The sequence below is a fragment of the Chironomus tepperi genome, unplaced genomic scaffold (assembly GCF_022539635.2).
Source record: "Chironomus tepperi strain 1889 unplaced genomic scaffold, CSIRO-AGI_Ctep_v1 contig_349, whole genome shotgun sequence".
NCBI classification, from domain to species: Eukaryota; Metazoa; Arthropoda; class Insecta; order Diptera; family Chironomidae; genus Chironomus; species Chironomus tepperi.
Window position 1 is genome coordinate 835,137 of NW_027226471.1, and position 26,015 is coordinate 861,151.

General features: G+C 31.4%; 1 protein-coding gene across 1 annotated transcript; it reads left to right on the forward strand.

The window, feature by feature from the left end:
- LOC139094078 (zwei Ig domain protein zig-8-like) lies at positions 1-26,015 on the forward strand. Its single transcript, XM_070644992.1, has 11 exons — positions 1-65; positions 216-281; positions 9,087-9,151; positions 9,225-9,316; positions 9,487-9,552; positions 18,653-18,726; positions 19,159-19,212; positions 24,228-24,263; positions 24,342-24,422; positions 24,694-24,745; positions 25,744-26,015. Exons 3-11 carry the CDS (start codon positions 9,087-9,089, stop codon positions 25,872-25,874), a joined length of 651 nt encoding a protein of 216 aa, XP_070501093.1. The 5' UTR covers positions 1-65; positions 216-281; the 3' UTR covers positions 25,875-26,015.

A 26,015-nucleotide genomic window follows, 5' to 3' on the forward strand; every position in this document is an offset into this window, starting at 1 on the left:
CGACAACATCCGACTCAGATGCTAATCGAAATGGTCCATATTTCGACGTAGCTGCCAGCAAAAATGTAAGCATTGACATTTTTACATAAAACGAGATATTGATTCTCATATACCTTTTTTATATCTGTACCTTCTGGCTGAATTGAATTGAATCTTTAAATTGTCATTAATATTTAAAAATCATTTGCATATGTCCAAAAAAAATTTATATACAGGTCACAGCACTACTAGGAAAAACTGCTTATTTGAATTGTAGAGTAAAAAATTTAGGTAATAAAACGGTGAGTATCTATTGAAAACTGAATTGAATTTGGATGACATTTTTTTTTTTGGAATAATCCTTTCCCATTATTTGTGCAATTTATTGGTTTTTCAACTGAATGACTGTATTACTGATAGATGAAATGAAAAGCCTTTACAGAAATGAAAATTGAACATTTGTAAGTTTAATTTTGAAGGTTATTGGTGGTTGAACACCATTTAACTCGGAAAGCACATGGTGTAGAAATGACCATGAACCCGGCTCTAGACTGACTTGACTCTAGTTTGAGGCTGGATTTTATCGAATTTGTCAATGAATCAGAGTCATCATGGCCTGTGACCGGATTTTATCGAATCAGACCAGATTCTAGAGTCATACTGGTCGTGGTCAGATTCCAGAGTCAAGATGGCTTTATTTTATGCAATTTCTAAGCCGTATGCTTTCCGGAATGTTTCACAATTACGTAACGGTTACGGAGGTTTAAACACCCATTTTGTATAATTTTGATATGAATTTCAAATTTTGGTTCATGATTTTGTTATCTAGGTGGATAGAAGAGATCTTAAAAAGTTGATTTTAGCATCACCTAACTTTCAAACGTTCCCTTAACCACGTATAAAAATTCAAAACTACATAAAAATTCACATAGCTGCTATTCTAAGTATAAATATACGTACCCAAAAAGAAACTTTAATTTTAAAGCAGACATGCTCTTATTTTTGCTAAAATTCAACCTGTGTAAAAGTTGTTATCAGAATTGCAAAAAAAAACCCTTTTCACATCGCTTCTCTCTCTACTTTTATATAATCTATTGTGATTTGTCCACGAGGGTATTCAAACAATGAGAAGATTTGGGCAATTTTATGGAAGAAAAAGTTTTTCATTTTCACAGCCCCGGTGACAAAGGTGTAAATTATTGATTATCTTAAGAAAAGAATTTTCACAACCAAAAAAAGTATCTGACAGCTGAGATAAATAATTTCTGTTTCATTATCTATGCTATGGTGGTTGTGTATGTATACAATTAGGGATGTTCATGAAAAGGTAATCAATAAGATAATGAATGGCAATGAAATTGTCAATTTCTCAATTCAATTTTATTTTTAGAGGATCTGAATTATGTAACTATGGAAATTTTGAAACGATACATCATTATGATGATATTTTTTTATGTATTGTCTATGTGATGCGTTGCGATTCACGTACACAATTTAAAGCTGTTTTTAAAATTGACATTTTTTTGGAAATTCAAGCTTCATAGCAACTGTTTCTATTAGGAATAAACAAAAGTCAATGAATTTTGCACATATAATATTTGAGTGTCTCAAACAGGCATGCTTTTAAGGTTCAGAAATACCATTATGGTACAAATGCCCAAGCGACACAAGTGAGGCTTCACAGTGCCATCAGGACAACTTCGCGTCCAGTCGTAAATTCATAAAGCTCTAGCAATTACGTTGTCCAATCAGTCACCATTCAATCCTCATTTTCCCAACAATTTCCTTAATTCTTCATCGCTTTAATTTCTTGGAAGGGCCAAGCATTCATTTAAAAAAATTGTTTTCAAATAAAACTCTTTGCTCCTTATCAGAACCCCATAAATAATACTCTTTCAAACAGTTTAGCATCTTCTTTTTAATAGTTTGAATTTCGGTTCAATATGGCTTTGTCATCGCTGCCTACACATTATCCATTATTCATTGCTTATCCTTTTTATTGCTCGCAAAAAAAAATTTTCTTTGTCGAAGATTCTTATTTAAAGACTTGTCTTGACCCGAAAGGTACATGGTAGTGGTGGGAATTCTTGTATTTTTCACGGCATATACTGGTGACGAGGCTTGACTAAAATTGCATACGGCATACGATTCACGATTTAAAAGATAATGGCTGCACACTAGATTGACTACCACTAATATTGCGGCACACAGTGTTGAGCGTCCCAGCGTGAGACTAGCATGAACCGGATTGACGTGGATCCGACTTGAAAATAGAATCTAGGAACACCATCATGGGGACATTAATAGAAAACTCTATTTAAATTTTGAGTCGGCTTTTCCATTCAAAATCCGAGTTCACTTCCAGCATTTTGGCCTTCGGACACCATTTTCACGCCATTTGCCTTCCGGGTAATTTTTCACAATTATATTTGTCCTTCTATGAAAAATCAAAAAATAAAAGATCTAATTAGTCCAATTTCCAGAAGAAAAGCCAAAGTTGTTCAATCGTCAATTACCCCAAATTTCTTTTTCGAATACAATTCAAATTAATTCATTAGGCAATTAATCAATTAAAGTTTACTACAAGCTTTGTGGCTTTTTCTCTTTTCTTTCTTATTTGATTTAACCAAGATGAAGTCAGGAAAATCCTTCGAAGGCTATTCGCAATTTATTCTTCCTTTATTTCACCATTTTTCAATAATTTATGTCCATGTATTATTCATTTGAGCATTCATGAAAGAAAATAGCATTGCGATAACGGAATTTTTTTTTTATGTATATCCATACATCCACCCACATCATTCGTCCCAAAGAAAAAAAATTCCATCTCATTTTCCCTTTCCTTATTTTTCGGATATAGGAAAAGCCACACAAAAAAAAAACTAATACCAAGTATAGAGAAATTTTTTTATTTATTTATTTATTTTTTCATTCCTTTGCTGTTACCAAAACTGAACATATGTGGAGTTGGAGATGAATATTATTCAGTATGTATTGCATACGTAAGCATTCAATGTTGATATCCATTTTTGGTATAAAACTAAATTTCAAATGCCTAGGATTCTTTTTTTTTTGTCAGATTCTGATAGTTTTAGCTTAGTGTGGCCGATTTAATGGATTTCCATTTTCTTCATTGTGTCGAATAATTTTTTTGGATGGGTGAAATGCTTTTGATATTCATGAGATTTTTTGAATAGGAATTAATTTCAGTATGGTTAGTGGATTTGTTGCCAATATTTTATTTCGTATATCAACAAGCATGGGAGGATCAAAATTTAAAAAGAAGGAATTTAATATAGAATTTTCAAGAATTTGTTGACATTTGTACACAAGCTGAAAATATATCGGCACGTTTTAGAATAAAATAAAGTTTTCTTTGCCTTCAACAAGTATTTGTTCTTGTGAAGTTTACAATGAAAGAAGTGAACTAAAAGACAGGAAAAATAGAAACTTGGAAAATTGATTTTAGCACAAACTTTTCCACTTTAGAAACATTACGTTGGTAGTTCTTGATAGGTAGACAATTTGTGTCGGACAGATTCATGTTTGATGAGATATGAAACATTTAGATTGAAACAGATTGAAATTTTTGAAATTTTGTGTTGTTCTAGTGATTTATGATTGATGAAGCTAGAGGATATTTAGATTCTAGAATGTCTAATTATTTGTACAATTTGATTTTGGAACTGGTCGGTTGTACACATTACCATTTCTAGTTTGTCTGTGTGACTGCCGTTCTTCAGACTTTGAACCTTCAGGCGAAGTGGTTTGGATAGTCTTTCAATCTATTCTTTAACGTACTTATTCCGACTCATAGCTCAGACATCGGCAGAGTATTTAGTGGTGTCAGAAAATACACTGAGAAAGTATACACACTTGACATTTGGTCAGCTTTGGAGTCAGATTTAGGCTTCCTATATCCTCCACAAAGCTCATTTTTAACCACACAATTCAGTGGATAGAACTCAAAAACTGACACTTACTTAAATTAAAGTTTTCAGTAAAGTGGGGAGAAGAGTTTGACCTCCAAATCCCTTCCATTCTGAATCCACCTCTACTACTTACTTACCATAGGCATTCTTCCCATAATATTCATTCACAAAATTGAGTTTTTTTTAAAAATCTCTAGTTAAATAAAGACTTATTTTCAAAAAGGAGTACTTGGGAAGATTGATCCTCAAACCCTTCCCTCTGTATTCACCTCTGCTAACCTCACCCAGTCATATTCTCATCATAACATTCATTCATAAAACTGCAATCACAAATAGATTTATCCATACTCAAGAATTCTTCCACACAATAATTTCTACCCAATGAATTTTATTGCATATTTACTCTTCTTATTACACTCTATCGTTAACTTTGCATTAAGTCAGCATGTATATCAAATGCCTCTCACATAAATTTCTCTTCATCGTGCTTAAGCAGTTAGTATCAATAGTAAAATGCTAATATCATTCCAAAAAAAAAAAATAAGAATTTTGTTCAACACGAGTTTTTTGAAAATTGAATTTCTATTTCAATGGCAAACGGAAATATTTCTCGCCTTACTTCTTATTTTTCCCGTAGACGAGAAAACGTGTACACAGACATAAATGTATTTCTATTGAAAAAAGATGCTACATACTGCCTTATTTCAGTAAATATATTCGGCATTACTTCATTGAAGTGGAAAAAAATAAAATTTTTCATGAAAATTCAGTGCGACATTGATTTGGAATTAAATATATAAATTTATGTACATTATATTTAGGTATTCACATTGATACTTACTTATTGAGGAATCAATGTGCACTTTCTCATTCATTTTCATTATTATCATCACCCACACATTCATATAAATTGAATTTTCATTTCATTCACAAAATAAATTGAATTATGCTTATTATATCCATTGAGGGGAATTATTATTCCTCTTTTTTGCGCTGTTGATGTTACAAATGAGCACATTGATGTTAAATTATAGTTAAATGAGCGTTTAGAATCATGAAGATCTGTCTTTTGAGTCCTCTTCTGATACTTGGAAAATTAAATTTAATTCAATGTAATGAAATTTTCGATGAAAATCTTCCTGGAAAATTTTTTAACGTGAGGGGTTGATAGAAAATTCAATTTTCTCATGTTTACGTCGTTTGCAATAAAAATTTGATTCAGTTTAATTAAATTGTCAAATAGAGTGGTAAATATGATGATTGACTCGAAAATATGCAATTAGTGGCTTTGTGAAATCAGCACAATTTTTTATGCTTGTTTGATCAATCAAAAAAATTTTGTGGGTTTTAATAAACGCATTGATTTTATAGGAATAAGTATTTTTTTAATGACAATCGCTTTGCAAGTCAATAAAAATCAGTTACGAGTATACAATTTATTGAGCAGTGGTAAGCAACGTTTGATATACTGTCTAATTAATAGTGGTACCTAAGGTCAACTAATAACAAATTTTACGGAACATTTCGGAGAAAATATCATTAGTCGACCGTAAGTCTAGTTAATAACTAGACATTATGTTAAGTTGTCCTTTCGGGATTGCGTTATCAAGTTCTTTTCAGCCTGTGAATAGGGGTATCTAAACAAATTTTACGGAAAATTCCTGAAACGTACTCAAATTTCTACAGTAATTGCAAACTTATTAACTATATAAACTAGGGATCAAATGATTTGGAAAGGTTTTAAAAGATTGTTGCTTCCCAATATGTTGAAATCAGAGTTGGCTTTTACTGGAGTCCGGACTCGAAAAAAAGTGGAGTCCAACCCAATTCTGAAATCGGACTCCAAATTCCTATTGCCAAATCAATTAATCAAATTTCAATTAAAAAAACATGTTTTATAAGCCATCGTAATTTCAAATCCCAACACTTAAAGTCAATTCTAGAACCATCATAATTATTAATTAGCTTATTTTTAATGCAAATTTAGGCTTTTATTAGAAGCATCCAGTCCTTTAAAATATTTCTGCATAATTAATTCATTTCTAGATTGATTAAGTCCCAACTTAAAGAATTGGACTATATTTAAGGAATTGTTTTTGACACCCCAAAGCTTTTGAATTTCATACATAATTAAATTTCAAGTCCTTTAATGTGAAATCTTTTACTTGAGTAAAATTAAATCTAATGCCTGAAAACTTAATCATATGCAACCAAAATGTATTCATTATAATTTAGAAACTTGAGCAAATTCATTATCGAATCCTTTGAATATCCTTAAATTTAACAACAAAATGCCAGCCACAGAATTCAAAATTAAATCAAAACCATTAGCAAATTTTAAACTGTATATGTTGTAATATGCAAATTTACATGATTATTAAAACATATCAAGAGTATTATTGAATATTTAATTTAAATCAGAGTTGTTTTGTTAGGAACAAAGCTAAATTGCATTTTAAGGTGTTAGTCTTTTATTTTAGAAATTTACAATATTGTTTATATGGCTTGAAAACAGCCACATTTTAACATAAATCTCAAAATCCTTACCTTAAAATATATTGGGTTAGAAGCGTAAAAGTGGCTCGATTTAGAACTTAAAATGTGAATTGCCTTTGTGCATATAAAAACAACTCTGATTTAAATTATCTATAAACACTATATATTAAATATACATTTTGCATTTTAATGCATGATCGATACTTATGAAAATCAGCAACAGGAATCAATTTCATAAATTGAATCACAACATAATATGTAAAAGCACAAACACCATAAATAACATTATGTGCACAACAAGCTTAAAATTTAGAGATTTATAATGAGAATTAAAATTTAAATTATTTTGAAGCTTTAAAAGTTATGTCTCAATCCTCTATATATGCTCAAATTTTTAAACTTAATTTAAAATTCAAATGTAAAAATTTCAATCATATTTTTTAACATTAAACGGAAGTGATTTTTATAATATGCTCATTTCTATACGACGATGTGTGCTAAGAGGATTGACAAAAAATTTCTTTATTTGTAAACAGTTATGACATCGACGTTTGCAAGGTTGAATCTATTTTGGGAATTTGAATAAATTTGTCGCTCGCTTTTTTGCCGTTGCTGAATAAGTTTATTGACATTATTTTTAGATAAAAATGAAATTTGAAGCCTTGACAATATTTGGTATGAAAATGATGTAATTATTATAATTGAAATTCAATGAAATGATTCACAATTGTCTGAAATTTCTATGGAATCAAAGAAACTGACTTGGATACTGAAACTCTACGGATCAATGAACATTTTCTTAGAGTTTAGGTTCTCATAATTTATAAATTTCGTTGCTTGACATTAACAATTTCTCTAAAAAAATTAAAGAATTTGTCCTGATAATCATCCTGACTAAGGGTCAAATTAAAGAGTATATAAATGCTCGGGCCATTCATTTTAATTGAATGTGACTTTATATAGCATCAATTAATCCTTAAAAAAAGATGAACATAATGTTAAATCTTATAATAATATTAAATCAACCCTCCACAAAATGTTCATGGAAGACTGAAGAAAATAACAATTTTCCTCAAGACTCTTGTACAATAATTCAAGCCAAATTCATTATCTCAACATCTTCGAAATGATGTGAAGTGAAAAGAGCATAGAGCAAATTTTTCTATCCATTGAACTTAATCAAAACAACTCAAGTACCCCGCAAGAGAGAAAATAATTTCATGATATTATCACTGCAATTCCATTTCAGCATATCCAATTTCAGATAGAATGAAAATAAATATAAATGAAAATAAAGTGCTTAATTAAATTTTTTTTATACACAGATCCATCTAGTGTTCATTTTTCTGTATTCTACATCACCCCTAAAATTGCTACTCAACAGCTCTCATTACAAAAATTAAACTGGGATTTAATACATATAACGAGTAAAATAAGCAGTAAGGAAAAGAGAGTAAGGAAATGAGAATAAAAAGCAAAATGAGCAGTAAAGACAAGGATTAAGCACTGCGGAAGTCGAAAGTACTTGAAATATTTTAAAAGCTCAGTACTGTTTAAGGGTGTCTCCTTAAAAATATTGAAATCTGTTAGGCTTGGTATGAAACCTTATATAGACCTTGAATTGAACGTAGAGTCGATTCGAGTTGACTTTTCCATTCAAACTTACTCATTTTACTGGCAGTACAGATCAATTGTGATCCATGGCCTCCCTCAGTCGGCTCCTGAAGCTGAATCTATCGCTGGCTACCGCTTTCAAATTATTAATTCCAAGTGTGACACTATTTCTATCGACAGCTTTTTTCCATACAAAATCCGTGTCAAATTCGAGCTCTGAGATAGGTACAACTTTGGTACGGTACAATTATACCACTTTACCATTTCATTTGTGCGATTGAGTTCTACCAGTGGTGTATCTATACCATACCGTACCGTAGCATACTCCCAAATTAGAGTAATTGTTTCGCTAGGGCACTGCTGCGTTGTAGTTTAAACATAGACACCGAGTCGCTTAACGGTACCGTGACATGATTTTGACCAATTTTAATGCACAACGTGCTTGCTAGTTTACCGCATTGTGCCAATCGACCGAGCTGTACAACATGCTCGCAGGCCTATTGTTGTATCACGTTGTCTATTTTGAAAAATGCATTTTGACACATTGTATAATCACCCGTGAGTATTGGTGATTGTCCTAGTATTTGCTAGGGACCACATCATTGTTATTCAGCAAAGTAACCCTGACGGCTAATTTCGATTTATTTTTACGGCGATTGTGGTTTGCCCAATTCTGCTGCTCAGCTACTCTTTAATAAGTATGCTTAATTCATTTTATAAAGACAATTCTGGGTAAAAATTAACATATCTATTCAACAGTGACTAAACCTCGATAGAGCACTTACAAATTTAATATAATTTCATTTTCATTTTTATATACTTTTCATTTTAAATGAACTATCTTAACATCCTTATGTACTTTATGTACTTAAAGTCTTGAAAGATATTATTTTAGAATGGTCATTAAGTTGGAAAACCAAATGAGAATTAAAATTATAGAAACATTCAAATGATGGGATATGGAAACTAGGATTTAGTTGCACATAAAAGTTAATTGAATTTTCTGACTCACCCTATCTATTATATTTTATATCACCCCATACAACTCCAACCAAAATAAAAAAGATGCTGCTTCAAGTGTCATGGGTTAGGCATAGAGACATTCATTTATTGACTGTGGGAAGATATACGTAAGTTTGTCATAAAATTTTATATCTCTGACTGAAAACTGTAAAATTTTCATTTCCTATAAATTAAATTAAGGTATACATCTGACCAACGATTTAAAGCTATTCACCATCCACATTCAGAAGACTGGATACTTCAAATAAAATATCCACAACATAGGGATTCAGGTGAGGATCTGCTACATACTTTTTTGTTGTGTTTTATGCTTTGTGTGAAATGTAAAATAAACGGACAAAGAAAAACAAGCCACAAATTCTAAAATGGATAAAATTCTATTCCTAAATATTTTATCTCTTTTATTATCCATTTCTATATGCTGCATACTTCCATTCATCAGGCATTTATGAATGCCAAATCTCTACAACCCCACACATGTCACATTTCATTCATTTGAATGTCATAGGTAAGTCTGGAAATATTCTATATTTTTTTAATGTCAAAAATAGAAAGAACAAAACTTGTGCTTGATATATTTTAGTGATTCTACGATAAACATTAAAATAAAACTTTTTTTTATGATTGAACAGCACAAAAAAACTTTTTTTTTATAACATGAACAAGATGAGATAAAAATGACGCAGATTAGAAATTTTATGGGGTTCAAGGGGGTGACAAACTTTTCAGTGACTTTAATTTATTGAGGCTATGACATTAATAGCTTCATGGCGAGGAAATATTCGACATTTAGAAAGTTTCATCATCTTTTTTTGGTGCTTTTTTTAATTTCATAATAAAATATAAAGCCTTTTGTTTTTGTGGGTTAATAACTTGTGGAAATTTGACCTAGTGAGGTGTTTATAGCGCATTTTAGTGGCATTTATGTCTATATTTTGTAGGAGACGTATAAAAGTTAAAGGGTTATAGTTTTTTTTAGGACTTTTGATTAATATTGAATGATATGAGTTGACTACAAGTTAGACGCGTAGTCAGAAACTATTTGAGGGAAGAGCTTGGGGTTTTATGTATCAAGTGCAAAAAATTTAGGAAGTCTTTGGATGTTTGCCTGGAAAAACTCATGCAAAATGAGGAATTTTTTCAAAAAAAGGAATTTGAGATTTATTGATTTCCCAAGCAAGTATGCCCTTACCACATAATAAAGTGTAATATACTCACAACAATGTAATCATACGTATGCCTAGGAAGGAAAGAGCATGCTCTCAAGAACACAGTCCGGATGCTACAATTTGACTGGCCGTTTATAGCCGACGACATGACGGTGCGTTAACTTGTAAAAGCCAGCGATAGAGCCAGCTTCAGGATACTCCTGTGAGAGGTCGTGGATCACAATTGATCTGGACGACCAGCGAAACAACGGTGCCCTAGCAAACGCATTGTGATTTTCGATTAGTAAGCTAAGATTACGCTTGTAAACGTCCCAATTAGCACATTTCAGCAGAGTAAGCTCTTGAAAGTAACCCCTTTGCTTGTTATGGCATCGCCATCGAATAACAATATTATCTCCAACTCTACAAGACCACAACGACCACAACAATGATAAAAATCAGCTTAATGTGAAAACAGTAAAAATTTTTGAACTCATCCAGTTATTCCCCTGAAAAATATCCCATAAACTGATGTAGATCATAAAAAGATCAGTAATAAAGTGCTGACACCGCCTCAAGTGATAAGACTTTAATCGAGATTAAGCGTTCAATAATCCACCATCCAAAAAAATATATATTTTCATCAAACTTGAAAACAACAAAACCTTGAATAGTCGCCAGAAAAATTTAGAATCACATTTCATGCGTCAATGCATGACTAAGTTTGATGACATCCAAAATATAATAAATTAGTCGTATCGAAAACAGAAAATCAGACTTTATTCTTCTTCGTTGTCCATCAGCCATCACACAAAAACAGCTATTTTGCCTTCTTTTTAACTGTCACAAGTAAAATTATATATGCAAAATAATTGTAATAAACCGAAAACCTTGGGCATATAAAATTTTTTTATGGTGATCTTGTGAAATTTATGAGCAATCTCCTCATCATAGAAAGGTCATGCTAGTCCGACTGAACAAAGCGACCCTTCAATTCCATGACAATGGTAGCAGCGTGTTTGAATATCTATCAGGCAAAGAACGAAGCACAAAAAAAAGCAAGCTTCTTCATAAACAAAATTGTGCTTTTGTATCTATTTTTTATCGCTACTCTTTATTTATTTCCTTTTTTTGTGTATTATACAATGCGATGAATAAAGCCCCTATGGAATGCGAAAAGTCACAAACTCTGCAAAAAAATAAATATTTAATCCTAAAAAGATGTAGAAGGAGGAGAAAATAAAAATGGTTGATACAAGGAAGTATGTAGTCAGATGATTTTTGGGGTTGATTGGTTATGCAATCGATTATTTTTGTTGATAAGAGGAATCGTGGAACAAAAGGGGTGAACGATTTATTAGGTAAAAACCTTTTCGTGTCGTCATCAACATTTGGAATGGATTGGGGGATTGGGTTTCTTGTTGGATTTGAACTTCCTGTTAAAAATCCAAAATTCGACTGGAATTGTCTCGAATTTACATAGAGTTCAAACTTTGATTCCTAATACCGAAAGTCGGTTAAAAGATCCAGATTTAAACATTAGGATGGTATGACTCCGTCATGGTGCCAAAGATATACCACATTCGTCACAAAGTCAAAGTGTCGACAACCTCTCCCAGATTTTGGAGCAATTTTCCTATTGGTGGTATTTGAAGAAGTTAAACGGTCCAAAATTTGGCACCAAGCTGGGCTCAATCATGTCATGGTGTCAAAGGTATACCGAATCCAGAGCCAAGTCAGAGTTACGAAGGACTGGGTCAGATTTTTGATTGATTATCTGATTTGTGGTATTTGGAGAAGTTATTTAACAAATATATCAGGTCTTAGCATCGCATTACTTGAACAGACAAGGAGCATGCTTATGAGTATGATCACAAAATTGAGCATTCTCAACTATATTTACTGATTCTCAATTATATTGACTATATTGATTGAGTATACTCAGGAACATGCTCGTTTAAGTGAGTATGCTCATTATCTGGTAGAAATTTGTAGTCGGGAGTAGTCTGGGGTAGTCTAGAGAGTGCTAAGTCTAGGGGTAGACTAAGCTACCATATTTCTTGATATTTAAGTCTCCCAAATACTTTAATACCACACAAAATGTCCTTAACGATCACCATCGTCTGTCATAACTTAATTTTTTTGTAGGCCTCAAAATTTATGATCCATTAAAAATTGACCCCATTTTAAAGGTTCATTAATGATCCAAAATATTTTCTATCTCCCAATCTTAAACGACTGTTCACAAGTCTAACGAGCGTAACACTTTTGAGGTAACAACAAAAAATTTGATAATAAATTCTAATTTATTGCCAAAAAAAAAGAAACTATAAAACTTATAAGCTTCCATATCGAGAAACAAGTTTCATTATAGCATCACATTAATTCCTAAACATAAACTTATTATCGTTCGACGATATAGTCAATACATAATATAACATAAAACATAAGAGAAGGAAGCAAAAAAAATTATTATTAGCAAACGAGAAAATTGCTACAAAACCACAATACACAACATCAATGAAATGAAATAAAATGTTTTCTATATCTTGCAATGTCTTCTATCTCTTCCCCATCGGTCGTCTCTTATTTTGTGTGTTTTTTCCCCGTTGTCTCATGCTATATACATACTTATATAAATAGTTTTAATAGCATAGAAACAACAATTCTCTATCTAGTCGAGCAATAGCAATAAGCAAGTAGTAGAACAACATTCATAAATATTCTCTTGTGTGATTTCAAGCGGCTAATCTTCATCCTTCATTTTGATTTCCTAACTACGATACTGACGAAAGCAACAAAAAAAGAAAAATCAGCGAAGAGAGTGAGTTAGAGGAAGCAATGAGGATAGAGCAACAAAAAAAATATAATAAAAAGAAATTTGTGCTGAATAATATAATGTGTGTTGAGAATGTATATGGAATGGATGAAAATATTTGACATCTACTAACAAACAATATTTTCATTTTGAACAATAACAAACAACATGTTTTTTGCTGCCATGGCTTCTGCTATGAGAGCTGTCAAATTTGTTGTACGCTGCGAAATGAGCAGAAAATGACAAGCAGCGAGAGAGAGACGAATACAAATATATAGGCAATATATACATCAACAGACTCACAGAATTATTTGGGGTAGTAGCAGAAATCACCACCGGAACAATAAATAAAATATAAATTTAATTCCTGATTCATTGCCTGATTTTATCGCAAACTTTACCACACACAGAGAACGAGCAGCAAATATTCGAGATATTTCATTTTGATGGGATGGATAGAGATAAGAGAACTGTATAAGTTGAATGATTTACGCTTAATTTTAATGAACAAGACGCACTGGATGTGAGTCATCTGCTTGTCGAGTAGTTTAAATGTTATTAAGTCGAAGTAAACTAACTTGAACAGTGTGCTGTGTTCGACAGCGTTGCTCTATTGATGATAGGACGCATAGTTGCCCTGATGGCTCAATTACGGCGGATTCCCATCCATTTCTTATGTCCTGTAAGAGCGTAACACATCCACATGAATTTTACTTCTTGTAAAAATGTCTTATTGAGTTCATCTTGAACTAGCAGTATAGCAGCGTCCAATAAGCACACCTTAAACTCTCTGCAACTTAATAAACTTAGCTTGAACTAAACTCATCTCAAACTATAACTGATTACTATCCTCCAATAGTCAAATTCATGATTCTTCAATAGAATTCCTTCTTTAATACAGAGTTTAATACTTTAATACCAAACTTTTTCCTTTTAATACATCCAAACAATATCGCAGCGTTCATAAACTTGCGAGACGGATTTTTATGGATTTAGAGAAGAATCTCGAATCACTGATAACACTTTTGATAAGAAGAGAGAAAATTCATTCTTACAGAATAAATTGATTAACATTTTACTTAAACCTCCAGTCAATCTAGCAGAACTTTTAATCCCATCTTCTACTAAAAGCTCGCTACAAAGCAACAAAAAAGAAATTATTCGCATTTTTCCTTTCATCTCTCTTTCCTCTTTGTTGTTGGTCAAAGCATTTAACTTTCTGTTTTTTTTTTTTTTCATTTATATTCCAGTCTTTGTTACTATTCTGTTTATTGTCGTAGATAAAGTATCAAAAAAAAGTTTCTATCTCTATCGCTGTCTCCCTTCTTTTTTTTTTTTTGGTTGGCGAGCAAGTTATTTATTTCATTTTTCTTTCTTTCCTCTCCTTTTCATCTGTTCACAACATGGGGTTTGTGAGACTAACAGCAAAAATTGTAGAGATGAAACTAACGAATTCTGAATATCCTTATCAAGTTGAATTGAACGGATGTCGAAGGAAATATAATAAAAATTGATTCGAAAACTTTTCTTCTTTACTTTTTTTTTCTTATTTAATGCTGCTACCGCAATATAGAAATGGCTTTTTTGTGATACTGATGATTTCAGAGTTGTGATCTTTGGGTTGGTCTAGATTAGGCATTGATTAAGTTGGTTAATGCACTAATCCCTTCTTTTAATCGGCTGACTTGCTAGTCAGGTAGTCAGGTAGTCAGGGAGGCCTAGGCGGGTTGACTGGTAGACTAGTTGACTGGTTGAATCGTTGGCATTTTGGCTGCATAGCTTGTTGGCTATTTGACTGGTTGACTGATTGGCTGGCCGACTGGTTGTCTGACTAGCTGGTCGGATGTTTGACTTCTTGACTGGTTGGTTGACTGGTTGACTGGTTGACTGGTTAACTGGTTAAGTGGTCGGCTGGTTGTCTGGTTAGCTGGCTAGCTAGATTACTCATCTAGACGCTCCTAATCAGCATCACTGAATGATTCCTAAAGAACCAAATAATATTTTTATTTTACTTAATCATAGAAAGGCAAGTCAAATGGACAGATAAGCAGACACATACATAACAACTGATAATCTAAAAGACAGCATTTTTTCAATTTGAATTCCGCTAACGTGCACGCGCTTTAGTTAAGAATGCTAAAAATAAAATGAAGTAATGGAATTGGATTTAAAAGATGATTCTTAATTCGAGGCCATGGACTTTTGGCTGGATTAGTGAGCTGAAATAGAATTAATCCAGATCAGGAATTTTTTAAATATTTTATCATTCAATCGAATAATTTGGTGCGTGTTTGTTGACTACATACATATTTAAATAACGCGACATCTGCGAAATTGAATTCAACATTTGAAATAATTGATAATATTTGATCGTCACGCATTCAAACAAATTGACAGAACTGAACTTGTATTGTTTGTGCAATTTAGATTTGATTTGATATTTTTGTAGGTAATTATAGCAAGTGATGCATATGATGAAAGTGTATATATTGATGTAAATTGGTTTTTAAATTATGGACCATTCATTTATTACGTTCGAAACGGATTGACGAATTCAAATCAGATTTAATACCCCTACATGATTAAGATACATTTTAGATGCGTAGGTCTGCAGTTTTAGACTGAATTGTATTTAAATATGCATAAATCTCATTTCTCTACCAGAAAAGAGGTCAATCAAAACTGTGTAGGACTACAAGAGTCGGACTCTAGTGTACTTCAAAATGGAGTCCAGTCAACTCTGCGATCCACCCTATTTAAATTCACTCATGTGTCAATGTTCATTAAGACTCTATCAAAATGTAACACTCAAAATCAAATGACTTGTCAATCAAGATTAAATGAACTGGATTTAATAACCCCAGCAACAAACATCAATGCTCGATTTGCAAAACAAACAATTCTTTTTAATTCCGAAAACTTAATAAAATCTTCTAAAAACTCTTACAGCCAACATAATCCTTTTGAATACTGTTACATACAATTTTTTAAGACACGTGTACATGTATCTCAAATGTATCTTTAGAAATCCTTAACAGGAAATTTTGATACACAAAAAATATAATCCAAAACAACGCAATTACTTATCATGAATTTTCCAAATTGATATCAATATCTGTTTATGACATTTTCTTTCCCTTCTTACAGATCAATAATAATATTGTTAAGCTCTACTAAACGACGCATAATAATTCACCCACACAAGTCGTCTACACGAAAAATCAGAGATTTTTTTTTGGAAATCATACTTACAGGCTAAGGCCATGTGATTTTTTTATGGTGTACTTACTTACTTCGCTGGTCGTACAGATCAGTTGTGATCCATGACCTCCCACAGGAGTCGCCTTTTATGGTGTAATGTTGCCTAAAAATCAATGACCATGTTCTAGAGAGCTTGCTAAACTTAAATATACTAGATGAGCATGCTCGTGAGCTTACACTGTTGCTAAGGGCAGGCTCTTGGCCTGCTGGGTATTTATTCCAGTTCAGTGACACAAAAGTGTCTCCTTAGAAGTTGCATAAATGATGATATCAATTATAAAGGATTACAACTTCGGGAAGAGCTCCAAACCAGCATTTTAATGCACAGGCCTACAGTTTTTGACTGTGCATTATTATTCGTCCTTGTCTGCAGGCCAACAGCTTTGGATGAACTCTATACAGAGTAAATAAGTCCAAAAATTTCTATTATCATTCCACAGCCTGCATACTTATTCTTCTTAGCTCTCATAAAAAATATTGAATGATTCTTCACATCCGACATGCTAATCGTAGGCGTTTCTTGAACTGACTTAATAAGCAAAAAAAAAAATAAGAAGCGCTTAAAGTTCATGTTGTTGAAATATTTATACTACATGCTTGAAAAGTTTGGTTCTATTTCAGAATAATTCTATTCAATTTCATTCACGACAAAAATGCGACATGTTATAAATATAACGTGGAAGGCACGAACTGGGGAGTATTATGAATTTTCTGAGAAATGATGAAAGCTGCCATCCAGCCTGAAGTGTCCAATATGAACTTGTGACAGAAATAAATTAGATTAAGTTAAGATTAAGCGATAGAAACCATGAATTGAACGTGGAATGTGTCGATAATTTTAAATTTATAAAACGTCCAAAAAGTGGCAGAATCGACCCGTATTCCTAGAATTCTTCAAATATCATCAGCACTGCTACAAACAATTTCAAACGAAATCCCTCTAATTTTAATTTAAATATTTATAACTTTCGTTTCTAAATTTAGACATTTTTTGCGTGCCATTCTCAACATTTATAAGCTTACCCATGCTGTATGAAAAAAATGTTCCACTGACATATGACACGCGAGTCTAATGTTCTACACATACGGTTCCGAATTCTAAATAAATTTCACCTATTCATCAATTTTTTTTATCATCTTTCACTACTTTACGCGACCCAATATATAAAAAAATACAGTCACAAATTTAAGTTTATCGTTGGCTATTGATTTAGCATAAAAAAAACTATACCGGAACCTGAACCAAGCATCAATAGAGAGCGGACGAGAATTTATTAAATCGAAAAAAATTCTGTATGCGTATTGTGAAATAAATATGAAATATTATCAATAAAAGCGACAATAGTCACATAAGGCTGATTCAATCTGTACAAAATACATCGCAATAATAATAACAGCACGACAATATGTGTAAAATGGCGTCGAAATCTACGAAAAAAAAGGGATTTTAATTGCTTTTTTGTGTAGATATATAAAGAGATCTATATTATTTGATAAAGTGCTTGTGAGTATGTAGGCGGACATAAATTCAGAAATTAATGAGAATATGTGTGACATAGGAGGGATAATTTAGATAAAAAATTATGGAACACTAAGGATAGCATTAAAGCTTTCAAGGCACTAAGGGTTCATCAAAGAACCTTAATTATGTATCATAATGTTAGAAAGTAATTCTCTTTGATATATTAATGGATAAAAGGAACTACTTGTTAGTTTAGTAATTAGAGAAATGTGTTTTTGGTTCAAGTATCTTGAGTTAGGGGTTTCAGTTCCGGAATTGAAATGTATGTATTCTCGGAATCAATCGAGGAATTTAGTTCATTAAAATCTTGAAACTTGAGTCAATGAATTTCATTTTTTGAAACTGTTTATCAGTTTTTTTTTTAATCGGAACAAGATTTTAATGACAGCCACATAGTAGCTGCTTGGCATCCAAATCAGGAGCCGAGACCGAGACTTAAACTTTTCAGATGATCTTGGACTTTCCTCGATTTCGAGAATTTGTCAAAAATTTGTCGAGACCGAGACTTCGGGAAATTCTACTCTAATTGACAATTTTTATGACAATTAACATGAAACTTGCTACTTGGACGCAATATAACAGTCACTTGTCTACCATGAACAATTTGTGCAGAATGGGTTAGAATTCAATAGTGGAATTTAAATTTAAACTAGTCTTAAACCTAATATATTGTAGAACAGATCTCGAAATCGACTCTTGTCTACTCAATTAAAGTCGTGTTGTTTGTCGTCTTCGAGCTATGATGTAGAACTTATCAAAATATATCAAGCAGTTTTTAATAAAATTTAATAGTTTTTAAACTTTAATCAAAACTTCTTTCCAATATTTCGAATCTTATATATTCAATTTTTCATTACAGAACCATCAACTGAAATAATTGGATCACCAGATTTATATATTGAGAGTGGATCAACGATAAATTTAACATGTGTTGTAAGTGAAAGCTTTACTTTTCCATTTATTCTCAAAATTATTAGTAGCATCGGTTTTCTTATTATAAAATAGGTTAAAATAACTTGAATAGCAAGTTGAATAGCTTGAAACTAGTATATATATCCGAACAGACAAGGAGCATATTCATGAATATGGTAACAAAATTGAAGATGCTCAATTATATTGATTGACTTAACTCAAGATCACGCTCATTTAGATGAACATGTTCATTGTCTGTTAAAGACAGCGATAGTACAAACTTAGGTTTACCAGGATGCACAGGCCTGCAGAAGAAAACAGTAAAGTTGCATCTATGCAGGCCAGTGCGTCTAATTTTGGCAAACCCTAGTGAAAATCAGTAAATTTAACTTTTTAAATTCATTTATTTTTCCACAATTTTATAAATAAACTTTACTTATTTTTTTTTTAAAGATTCATGACAGTCCAGAGCCCCCAGCATTCATATTTTGGAATCACAATAATGCTGTAAGTATAATAAAATAAAAAGAGATTTTTTTCTTCTTCATACACGATTGCTATTATTCAATGTAGGAAAATTGCAATATTTTCTTTCCTTCACACATGAAAGGATTCTCATACCCAAAAAAAATTACCATTCATGTCTCATTGCAAGTAAATGCCATTGTTACCATAGATGCATTCTGAACAAATTGAGAATAGCACATGCAAATCCAGTGCATATGTTTGGCTATGATATATATTATAAGTAAAGAAAAAGGGGCAAGAGCCTTCCATATGGTAAAGCTCCAAAAGTACCATATCATAATATACATTTCATTTCTTTTATGATGCTATTCAAGGCATCTGTTGACAACGATGATGATTCTTTCTTTTTTTTGCCAATGAAAAAAAATTTTTATGACCTTTCGTCCTCCTGGTGCTTTTTCTGCTTTATATAAATATGTATACAAATGTGAAAGATGTGAACGGAAAAAAAAATTTAATGCTGGTAAATTGTTATTGAAAAATGAAAGAATATAGTGGGGTGTTGGTCAACGACACAACGGGAAACCCGCGGGAAAAACCCGCGGGTTTCCCGTTGATTTCTCGCAGTATTTTCCCGCGGGTTACCGCGTGTTTTCCCGCGGGTTTTTTTTTCACACAATAATATAAAAAAAAAGTTCGCTCATGCCAAGACTTGAACCCATGACCTTATGTTTAATAACCTGTACTTTAACCGCTACGCCACCAAGACATATTTAATCATATTATTATCATGGCAATTTTTAATATATATCTAAATGAGAAATATTTTTTTGTAAATTTTGTATGAAATTATATACTTCACAAGAATGAAGTTTTTTGTAAATTTTGTATGAAATTATATACTTCACAAGAATGAAGTTTTTCGTAAATTTTGTATGAAATTATATACTTCACAAGAATGAAGTTTTTTGTAAATTTTGTATGAAATTATATACTTCACAAGAATGAAGTTTTTTGTAAATTTTGTATGAAATTATATACTTCACAAGAACGAAGTTTTTCGTAAATTTTGTATGAAATTATATACTTCACAAGAATGAAGTTTTTTGTAAATTTTGTATGAAATTATATACTTCACAAGAATGAAGTTTTTCGTAAATTTTGTATGAAATTATATACTTCACAAGAATGAAGTTTTTTGTAAATTTTGTATGAAATTATATACTTCACAAGAATGAAGTTTTTGTAAATTTTGTATGAAATTATATACTTCACAAGAACGAAGTTTTTCGTAAATTTTGTATGAAATTATATACTTCACAAGAATGAAGTTTTTTGTAAATTTTGTATGAAATTATATACTTCACAAGAATGAAGTTTTTTGTAAATTTTGTATGAAATTATATACTTCACAAGAACGAAGTTTTTCGTAAATTTTGTATGAAATTATATACTTCACAAGAATGAAGTTTTTTGTAAATTTTGTATGAAATTATATACTTCACAAGAATGAAGTTTTTCGTAAATTTTGTATGAAATTATATACTTCACAAGAATGAAGTTTTTTGTAAATTTTGTATGAAATTATATACTTCACAAGAATGAAGTTTTTTGTAAATTTTGTATGAAATTATATACTTCACAAGAATGAAGTTTTTCGTAAATTTTGTATGAAATTATATACTTCACAAGAATGAAGTTTTTTGTAAATTTTGTATGAAATTATATACTTCACAAGAATGAAGTTTTTCGTAAATTTTGTATGAAATTATATACTTCACAAGAATGAAGTTTTTTGTAAATTTTGTATGAAATTATATACTTCACAAGAATGAAGTTTTTTGTAAATTTTGTATGAAATTATATACTTCACAAGAACGAAGTTTTTCGTAAATTTTGTATGAAATTATATACTTCACAAGAATGAAGTTTTTTGTAAATTTTGTATGAAATTATATACTTCACAAGAATGAAGTTTTTCGTAAATTTTGTATGAAATTATATACTTCACAAGAATGAAGTTTTTTGTAAATTTTGTATGAAATTATATACTTCACAAGAATGAAGTTTTTTGTAAATTTTGTATGAAATTATATACTTCACAAGAATGAAGTTTTTCGTAAATTTTGTATGAAATTATATACTTCACAAGAATGAAGTTTTTTGTAAATTTTGTATGAAATTATATACTTCACAAGAATGAAGTTTTTCGTAAATTTTGTATGAAATTATATACTTCACAAGAATGAAGTTTTTTGTAAATTTTGTATGAAATTATATACTTCACAAGAATGAAGTTTTTCGTAAATTTTGTATGAAATTATATACTTCACAAGAATGAAGTTTTTTGTAAATTTTGTATGAAATTATATACTTCACAAGAATGAAGTTTTTGTAAATTTTGTATGAAATTATATACTTCACAAGAACGAAGTTTTTCGTAAATTTTGTATGAAATTATATACTTCACAAGAATGAAGTTTTTTGTAAATTTTGTATGAAATTATATACTTCACAAGAATGAAGTTTTTCGTAAATTTTGTATGAAATTATATACTTCACAAGAATGAAGTTTTTTGTAAATTTTGTATGAAATTATATACTTCACAAGAATGAAGTTTTTCGTAAATTTTGTATGAAATTATATACTTCACAAGAATGAAGTTTTTGTAAATTTTGTATGAAATTATATACTTCACAAGAATGAAGTTTTTTGTAAATTTTGTATGAAATTATATACTTCACAAGAATGAAGTTTTTTGTAAATTTTGTATGAAATTATATACTTCACAAGAATGAAGTTTTTCGTAAATTTTGTATGAAATTATATACTTCACAAGAATGAAGTTTTTTGTAAATTTTGTATGAAATTATATACTTCACAAGAATGAAGTTTTTCGTAAATTTTGTATGAAATTATATACTTCACAAGAATGAAGTTTTTGTAAATTTTGTATGAAATTATATACTTCACAAGAATGAAGTTTTTCGTAAATTTTGTATGAAATTATATACTTCACAAGAATGAAGTTTTTTGTAAATTTTGTATGAAATTATATACTTCACAAGAATGAAGTTTTTTGTAAATTTTGTATGAAATTATATACTTCACAAGAATGAAGTTTTTTGTAAATTTTGTATGAAAATTTTTTTGTGTGAAGTATATAATTTCATACAAAATTTACGAAAAACTTCATTCTTGTGAAGTATATAATTTCATACAAAATTTACAAAAAAATATTTCTCATTTAGATATATATTAAAAATTGCCATGATAATAATATGATTAAATATGTCTTGGTGGCGTAGCGGTTAAAGTACAGGTTATTAAACATAAGGTCATGGGTTCAAGTCTTGGCATGAGCGAACTTTTTTTTATATTATTGTGTGAAAAAAAAACCCGCGGGAAAACCCGCAGATAAAACCGCGTAAACCCGCGGGAAAATACTGCGGGAAACCCGCGGGAAAAACCCGCAGATAAAACCGCGTAAACCCGCGGGAAAATACTGCGGGAAACCCGCGGGAAAAACCCGCGGAAAACCCGCGGGAACAAATCACTAAGAAATTTAAAATCTTTAAAAAAATTTAAATCCCGTGGAAACCCCCTGGAAAATCATGCAAATACCCGCAGAATTCCGCAGAAACCCGCGGGTTTTTCCCGCAGATTCCCGCGGGAATCCCGCGGGTTTTTTCCGCGGGTTTCCCGTTGTGCCGTTGACCGACAATCAATATAGAGATGGCTTTTACAGTAAAAGCATAGATTTTAAACAACACAAGTTCAGTGCATGAGAGCAGCACAACAACAAAAAAATTCATAATACTAGATGATGCCACATGTGCTTTTAATGTGCAAGTGCTTTTACTCCCATCAAACATCATCATTACAACCAAAAAAAATAGCAACAAAATATGCCGTTGTCTTTGGATTTAAATTTTAGCGGTTGTGGATGCTTATGGATTACAATCCATTTACATGAATATTCATTTGAGTATCTTTGATATGGGAAATATCTTAATTTAATGTGGATCAACCTAAAGTTGGCTACTTACTTACTTCGTTGATCGTATAGATCAATTGTGATCCATGGCCTCTTTAAGGTGGTGCTTAAAGCTGACTCTATCATTGACTAAAACTTTATGCCGATTAAAATTCCACTGATGAATCCAAACTCTGGTCACTGGTCAGTGAGACTTAAATGATTCAAGATTTAAGCATCTTCATCTTCATGCTGAGCTGAGGAAAGATCTTTGAGCGATTAACCGATTTTTCCTGGTTGAGCTTCTATTCGGTACAGAGTTTTAGATTTCTTGAAATAACAAATAGTTATGCTTGATTCTGGTATAAAAATTTCATGATTCTTGACGTTTTGTCCATAATTGATTAATTTTTGGAGATTATTATCTCCAAATGTATCTAAACCTTGATTTGAGTAAAAAATATGAAGGACATCAAGCTCAAATCACCAACCTTTCAATTGCACAATCTCATACAAGTACAAAAATCCAATTTTTCGCAAAAATGTCTCATCCTATCTACATTCTACAAACATTCCCAATCTTACATCTCAAAACATGATTAAAGTAATAATTTAAACAGAAAAATCTCCCAGTTGAATCATTTTTGCACACCTACATGCAAGGCAATCACGTTTTTCTCTTTCATTTTTCTCTGTTCATCTGCAAATGAAAGGACGTCGAGATCGTTATTATTATCCATTACCAAGTAAAGGTTCATTTAGCACTTAGAGCAATTAACCTCTTCTCTTGCATTGGCCCTCCATGCTTAATTACGAAATTTTTTTTTCCTCCCTTCATCTCAAGGATAATTTTTTTCTGTGCTCCTTATCTTCATATTATAAAGTCATTGTCAATTTTTCATTAACATACTTTACTTCGGGGACGTATTAGAGTGGAAATTGATATTATTGGAAGTACTGTTCCTTCCTTAACACGTCTCTGACTTCCTTTTTCACTTGCTTTCAACCCCGTTATAACTTTTGATATTTTTCACTTTTTTTCTTATCTTTCTCATGAAATTTCTTCTCATTTCACAGATAATTTCCTACGATTCTCCACGCGGCGGTGTCTCGGTATGAAATCTCTCTTACATTCTCTTTATGGTATATTTCTATATTAATTTTTATATTTATATACACGCACATCTTTAGGTAATCACGGAAAAAGGTGAAACATCCACCTCATTTCTGCTTATACAAAATGCAAAACCATCAGACTCGGGACAGTATCAGGTATGTAGAGAGAGAATTCCTTATTAAAAATTCATATTTTAAGAGCAATTATCGTGGATTAAAAAATGCATATGCATACTGGAATTTCCTTTTATACATATGGTATTAAAATAATCGATAAGGCTCTTTGTAGAATGACAGCACACATACACACACACGCTGCGATTAAAAAAAAATTTGTGTGTGTGAATGTGTTCAACGTTCCTTTTTATCCTCAAGCTACAATCACAACAAATGTTACATTAATAAATATTTTATTATTACATTACAGTGCAATCCGTCGAATGCAAAGAGTAGGAGTGTTACAGTACATGTTTTAAATGGTAAATAATTAAATAGATGTGTATGATACATGAATTATCGTTCAAGGGATGTTAAAATGAAAATGAGATTTAATTGATCGGAAAATCAGCGGAATGGGAATGACAAATGTTAAATTGAGTAGTGATAATTGAAAAATTGCCAGATAAATAAAGCTTTAAAGAATTCAGTATGTCGTACGGTCTGTTGTTTTGTCTGACTTCATATGCTTACTCTCTGGTCGTGCAGATACCCTAACAGACAATGAGCATACTCACTTAAATCAATATCATTGAGTATACTTAGTTTTGTAAATATACCCTTGAGTATGCTCCTTGTTTGTTAGGTATCAATTGTGATCCATAATATCCGAGAGGTGTCACCTGAACCTGACTCTATCCCTGACTTCCACATACCAATTCCCAAGTTTAACACCCAAGTGTAACATGCATTACAAGTTCGATGTAATTCTTACTTACTTCTTTGCAAAGGCGCACGAAGACCCATTGTCCCATTTGGTAGCTTCTAATTCCCAGCACTTTTGCATTGTTGCTCATACAGCAGTTCAATGAGCTTTAGAGCTCTATCAAAATATTTAAATATTGAGGCATCATCTGGTCGTCTGTGGACATGACCAGCTTATTTTGGGTATTCTGATAAGATTCAAAATTGGACGGATTAATTAAATCTCAATAGAAAAACTTTCCATCCCTTGTACATCTTCCATGTTTAATCCACTTTTGACAATTGTCACAATACCGCCACATGAAAGTATCCATATTGGTTGTGAAAATGAAAATTGCAATAATAATAACAAATATAAACACATGCAGTATAAATAATTTGTTGAGATGAGTACAATCCACTCTCGTCTTTCTGTGTGAATTAACCATTAAAAAGGGGATATGTATGCACAAATGTACGGTATTGTGAGAAATGTCGACAAAAATGCATTTAATGGAAATATTTGGAGAGCAGTGTAAAGTCAAAATTAAACAGGTGCTTCGCATTCTGTTTCCAGGGGAGTTCCCAGCAGCAATGCAGCGCGGGGTGCCGTGTCATCAAATAGCATCAAGTCGACATTATCTGTTCATTTGTATATCAGTATTATTATCCACGTTTTCCTTTCTCAAGATATTCATAAGCGTTTAATACAATTTCTAAGTGGTGATTTATGTAAATCAATGATTTGTAATATTCTCCTAATACACACGCACACGCTGAAATTCTACTGGAAGTTAACGAGACACTTCCTTAAGCGTTGTAATGTTAAAACTAATGATGGTGGCTATG